Below are 6,523 nucleotides of genomic sequence, written 5' to 3'. Positions count from 1 at the left end.
AAGTAATAGAATGCTTGTCTAGCATATAAGAGGCCATATATTCTATCTTCATATGAAATCACTTCCAGATTTGTCTATCGCTGCTGACCTAGACAGCCTATATTTCTTGTACACGTCCATACCTGACCTGAGAATCCTCTGTAACCTTTCATCTACTAGTGCCATGCTCTGACAGTTCCAGTGCTGCCTCATCCCCTTCCTGGCAGGCAGAAGGACAAAGGAAAGTAGCACCTAAGTGTTAAGGTTTCAGAGAAAACCTGCAGAGTGAAAGCTTTCCCTGGGGACGGGGAGTCCACACCTCTTGAAACTTCTGTGCTTCTGCGAAGAGACAGTGTGCTTATAGTGAGCACTACTTTTGGTCTTTCTTAAGATTTTGATTCATTTAAATGTCCATCTTAAAAAATCATCGCTGAATAATACCCCTAAAGCCCAGAGCCAGTGAAGACACAAGATAGTGGGCACTGCTGCACCAGACACCGCGGGCAGAGCTGAGCTCAGGACAAGGTGCAGTGGCCCAGCCAGGACACAGCGTGACTTCCCCACCTGGAGTGGAGGCCAGCTGTGGACTCCCCTGCCAGCAGCACTAATCCAATCTAGCATCACTCAGCTTTAATCTAATCTCCTTACAGCAAACCCAGAGGTCCAGTGGAACCAAGCCCGAAGCGGTGGCAGGACCCTACAGAGGCCCAGCCGGGCCTTCCGGTGGAGAGTGGGGTGGGGGTATCTGAGAGCCAAGAACCACACGGCCAGATGGGAGGAAAGCGGAGCCGGGTTCTCCTCAGCAAACCACCACTAGAACTCGTGAGCCGCTCAGAAACATTTAAATACAGGTTGGTTATCAGGGCTACTTAGGAATCACTGCCGATTTTATTTGCAGCACTGCCACTGTGTGTAGGGGAGAAAATAGTATAGAGATGGATATTACTAGATGGCAAGCCTAACTGTTACAGGGATGACAACGACCAAAGGGCAGGCTGGCTGTAACGTACCTTCCATTCTTTTCATATGCTACTTACTGCTTAGTAGATGGCAACCCAAGTTGGGTTTTCTTTAAACAAACAAACAAACAAAAACTCAGCATTTAAAAAAAAATTCATCATTTAGAGACACAGACTGGAAGAAAATGTAGGGGGCAAAAGTGTACTGGCAGGGATTTGGTTCTGGGGATCTGAGGTCCCTGCTCAGACACTATGTTCTGACTCAGTCTGCAAGGTGGTAAGAAATCCTTCACATTTCTTCATTCTTTCATGTTTTACTTCCACAAAAAATGAAAAATAAAATAAACTGGGCATGGTGGCACAGGCCTGTAATCCCATGGACTCCGGAGGCTGAGGCAAGAGGATTACGAGTTCAAGGCAAAGCAGACCACTTAGAACCTTGTCCCAAGGTTAAAAAAAAAAATTATCTAAAAGGGCTGAGAATGTAGTCTCGTGGTGCAGCGCTCTCCCAGCATGTAGAAGGCCCTGATTTAATCTGTTGTACTGCAAAAAGCAAAACAACAAAACTAAAAAATTTACCAAGACATGAAGCAATGTTAACACTAAAGTTAGGGGATGGGTATATAGGTTTTCATAGTATTGTTTCCTAAAAGACTTCTGTTCAAAAATTAGTTTAAGAAAGCTAAAATAAAACAAAAGTACTGTGAAAGTTGGGGAAGAAGACAACTCTTTGTCCTAAATCAAGAGGTTCTCAAACTTCTGTGTTACAGCTTGTGATGGTCCCTCAAAGCCTCGGGCTCTCACAGGTGGGGCTTCCTGAAGGCGGGTGGATCTAGGATGTATAAGGACGGATTAAGAGTGTGATAACTAGATTAGTCCACTAGTTGGATTAGCATGGTTCTGGAAACGGCTGAATACATTTAATGAAGACCGAAGACCCAGCCTGGGTGTGAGTGGCAGGTACCCATAGGCTTTCGGCCTGGACGAAGTAAAAAGGGAAAGGGAGGCGCCCTGCTGCTCGCTGCCCCCTGCTTGCTTGCCATGGGCTGCTGCTACTCCGCCACGCTCCCCTGCCCGCCGCCCTGCCTTGGAGCCAGCCAACGATGGACTGAAACATCTGCAACCTGCCAGCTAAAATAAACCTCTGCTGCTTTAACTTGTGCGTGTTGGTAATTTGTCCAAGCAACAAAGAAGCAACTAGGACAGTATGTTTAACGACAAACCAAAAAGCACTAGTTGCACTGGATTTATTCTGTCTAATCTATGAAGGGTTGGATGCGCATCACATCCCATAACGCCACAGCCTCTGCCCCAAGAAATTCTGCAGTCATTCCTGCTCATGTCACATCGTATACGCATGCATCTTAGGCCAAATGTTCAGCCAAAATAAAGAGCAAAGGATTTTAGAGCAGCAACAGCTACCTTTTTATTCTTTTAAATGCTACTTTCACCTTATTACCTTAACCTGTTACCGTGGCATTTAATATGGAAGCCTTGCCCTGGGGACAAGCCACTGTTCTGCTGTTGGTGTTGTAGAATTTCAAGTTTTAGATCAGCCAGGTTGATGAAAAGTAAATATTCATGCATGACTGTAAATATTCATGCAGAACTCTATTAGGAATTGGCAGCTGGTGATTTTAAATACAATTATCCTAACTTTAAAACTTTTGCTATGTTTTTTTTTCAATTGGTTAGAGATGACAAGGAAAAGCTTACCTTGCCGACAAATGGAACGAGGTGGTGCTCACACATGGAATACATATCGATGTCCTTCACAATCACCATCTCGTCATGATCTTCATCAAAGATGGCATCATTCAGGACATCTGAAATCAGAGGCTTGCTTTAGCAACCTTTCCAATTTTATAGAAAAAAGCAACATCCAAAACCCACTATGATTAAATATAAAAATAAACATAAAAAAGAGGGAAGAAAATACAAATCAAAACTAGTTTCTCCTTTCAAACTAAGTTTTTTCTTTAAATGATATAAAAAAAATCTTTGATACAGTGCTACATGGGAAATGCAGATTAAGTACACTTATAGCATGGTAGAGGGGTGAAGAGAGAAAAAAAACAGGTACGTCAAAATAAAAGTGGGCGTTTCTGGTTGTTTTTGTTGTTAGGGTTTTTTTTGTTTGTTTGTTTGTTTTTTTTTTTTTTCTGTTCATTTGGGCTCTTTTCTTTCTTTCTTGAGCCAGGAATGGAATCTCACAATTCCATTCAGACTGGCCTTGTAGTCACTATGTGGGCCAGGCTGGCCTTAAACCCATAACTGAGTGTTGGGATTACAGGCGTCTGCCACCAAAACCAGTTCTCTTTATGCTTTCTTATACTTAATATTCGCTCTATGATATAGACGTAGAAAGCCATGTATGGGAAAGGACTACACTCAGCCCTCCGAACTCCGAAGTCAGAACCATGTATCTGCAACCTTAACCTCCGGCAGCCGGGTGGGGTGGTGCATGCCTGTCAGGAGGCTGAGGCAGGAGGCTCACTGTAACTTCAAGGCCAGCCTGGGCTACAGAGTGAGACCGTGTCTCAGAAAAGAAACCACCAAACAAACGAAAAACTTAAATTCTATTATCAATTCCCCAAATAATTTTATAGACGTATAAAGTTTCCCAGTTATTGCAGATGGGCATGAGAATGGCATTATCTCAACAGCCACCTTCCTAAGAGAATAAAGCCACTGTTTGCATGCAGGCACAGCTCTGGGGAGGTTTTGGGGACACCAATGTCTCAGGTGAGCTGTAAACCCAACTCAGGCTACAACAGACACCTAAAATCAAAAGACCTCATTGTTACAAACTGCATCAGCCAAGCTTGAATATCACTTCTGCCAATCAGAAGGTAGCACAATGATGCCCGAGGGAGGTCTAAGCTGTCTATTGCCCTGACTGCAAGAACCACCCTGTCCTGCTCCTTGTGGGGATGAAGGACAAGAGCCCCATGCTTACCATGGTAATCCCAGTGGTACCCAATCCTTACCATGGTAACCCAGTAGTGTTATCCAATCTGCACCATGGTAACCCAGCAGCAGTATCCAGTCCTCATCATGGTAACCCAGCCATCTAATCCATCCTCACCATGGTAACCTCACCACAGTACCCAAACTTCACCATAGTAACCCACCACCATACCAAATCATCACTATGGTAACCCAGCAGCGATATCCAATGCACACCATGGTAATCCAGCATTGGTATCCAATCCTCCTCATCATAACCCAGCCATATAACCAATCCTCCCCATAGTAATCCAGCCACAGTACCCAAACCTCACCATAGTAACCCAGCCACCACACCAAATGGTGGTAACCCAGCAGTGGTATGCAATTCTCACCATGGTACCAAATTTTCTCCATGGTAACCCAAAATTGGTACCCAAATAGTGATACAGGTAAATGCCTGGTGATGAAAAGGATTTTTCAATCTACTGTCAAAAGAGAAAAAAAGCTACAAGCCAAGACAGTCATGACCTTTATAAAATAAATATATACACAGAAAAGGCCCTGTGCTTCTGCCTGCCCAGCTTGGCAGACCGGATACCTCAGCGCACCTTGCTGTTGACAGCAAGTTGAGGGACACCCGGGATCCACAGATGAAGTCCTGGAAAGGATACCGCGTGAGTCACAGCGCAGCAAGCAGACGTCCACCCACAGCCTTGACCTTCCGCGCCTCACTGCCCCCAGAACTGAATCAGGGTTCACAGATTCTGAGTCATCGTGGACACAGTCACCACCCCTGAGTCAGGCCAGTGCCACAGATGTGTAACTCTGTGGCTAAAAAGTCCCGAGTATGGCCGGGGAAAGTGGGTGTGTGTGGTGTAAACCCACACAGGCAACGAAGAAGTGAGCCCGGCTAGGAGCTGCTAGTGAGACCCAGGGAGGGAAACACTCACTTGAAGTAAATGTTCCTTCTCCAAAAGCAATTTCTGTTCTGAATATTCTGCCCCAACCTTCCATCAAGTCCAAAAATAGCTCCGTCGTGTGCCCAGAAGTGCCCTAGATTCCCCTAAGATGTTAATATAATGCCACTTCCGACTGAATGTACTAAAGCCTTTGGTCATACAAGAAACAGTCCTGAAAGTAAAGACAAACAGAAATTTCCTAAAGAACAAGAGTACTGTCAAATGCCAGACACATTCATTTTCTGTGGCAAGAAAAAGGAAAACATAATGCCCATTCTAAGCCCTGGTGACAACCACATGCCACATGTCATCTCTCAAGCTGGGCTTCTGTCATTTACTGACTCTGGGACCTCGGGCAAGACATTCTATGCCTCCCTCACCCTGGCTGTGAAATGAGCAGATGAATAAAGTGCCATCTTCACGGAGACCTCCTGGGGACGCTACTGTACGCATGTGACCGCATCAGTGAGGTGTAGTTGCTACTCTTAGAATGCAGGTAGGCAGAATTGCCAAACTATGGTTCCCATGTGACAATGTGCCTATTCAGAGTCCGGAAAGGAAAAACAGTGACTTTCCTATGAGGCTCTACAGTCAAGACGCCTGGCCGATGAAGCCTTAACAAAATGACCAAGGCCAACTTTGCCAGTAGTGAGAAGGACACTGTGCATTCCTGGCATGACACGCCACCTCTGTGATATCCACCCAACAAACAGAATGACATTCCAGTCATCAGACAGACAGAGAGAGGGCAGTTCTACAAAACACCTAAACAAGTATTCTTTGAAAAGCACCAAGAAGCCAGATGTGGTGGCTCACACCCATAATCCCAGCATCCCGGGAGGCTGAAGCAGGAGAATCCCAAGTTCAAGCAGAGCTAAGGAAGCTTAGCAAGAACCTGTCTCAAAATTTTAAAAGGACTGAGATGTCACCTAGTTTGAAGGCCCTAGGCTCTATGCCCAATATAACCCAAAACAAAACAAATCAAGATCATAAAAGACATGGAAATACTGAGGAACTATCAGATTGGAGGGGATAAGAAAAATAAAACTAAATGTAATGAAAGAACTAAAATCCAAATGAATACTGCAGCTTATTGATTTCTAAACTACAATGATTATAGCCATGACCATATTAGGTGTTCCGTTAGGAGGACCTTCAGGAAACGCAATGTATAGGACAACTATAGTGCTTGTGCAATTATTTTTCAAGTCTAAAATTGTTTCAAAATTAAAAACATAGGATGTGAGGGTGATGTGGCTGTGACATCTGACATCTGTCACCCCACGGATAAAGGGAGCTGATTCGGCTGCTCTAGCTGGCTGGGGGAGGGTCCCCTTCCTCCCTCACAGCTCCGTGTGTGTCCCTCCCCTCCCCAAGTGGCACACTTGGCCAGAGAGGACAACACCCCAAGAGAGGAGGACCGTTCCTCAATCAAGGGTCTAAAGTAGCTGTGCACCCTGCTAGAACCTCCAAACAAGCTCTCAGAATAAAAAGTCTAAGCAGGACAATGTCCATCCTGTGGAAGGCATGGACCATGCTGTGTGCCCAGTGATTAAAACAGAGTGGATGACACGGAACAACACGGCTGCAGATTCCAAGTGCGATTCTCAGGGAAAGAAGCCACATGGAGACACAGAAAGGATCCCTGTCGTGTGCAGCAGAGCCACAGGTCAG

At 45.2% G+C, this 6,523-nt stretch overlaps 1 protein-coding gene across 1 annotated transcript in view; it reads right to left on the bottom strand.

Annotated features, from left to right (window-relative positions):
- Gch1 (GTP cyclohydrolase 1) overlaps positions 1 to 6,523 on the bottom strand; it is a 43,320-nt gene that overhangs the window by 9,040 nt on the left and 27,757 nt on the right. Inside the window, exons 2-3 of the mRNA XM_023723733.1 lie at positions 2,655 to 2,764; positions 1,416 to 1,481 (exon numbers count right to left, since the gene is read on the bottom strand). Coding sequence (XP_023579501.1) covers positions 1,416 to 1,481; positions 2,655 to 2,764 — 176 coding nt within the window. The remainder of the gene's footprint in view (positions 1 to 1,415; positions 1,482 to 2,654; positions 2,765 to 6,523) is intronic.

Source organism: Octodon degus, unplaced genomic scaffold, assembly GCF_000260255.1.
Source record: "Octodon degus isolate 3935 unplaced genomic scaffold, OctDeg1.0 scaffold00102, whole genome shotgun sequence".
In the NCBI taxonomy this organism is placed as follows: domain Eukaryota; kingdom Metazoa; phylum Chordata; class Mammalia; order Rodentia; family Octodontidae; genus Octodon; species Octodon degus.
This window is presented reverse-complemented; position numbering and strand designations above follow the sequence as displayed.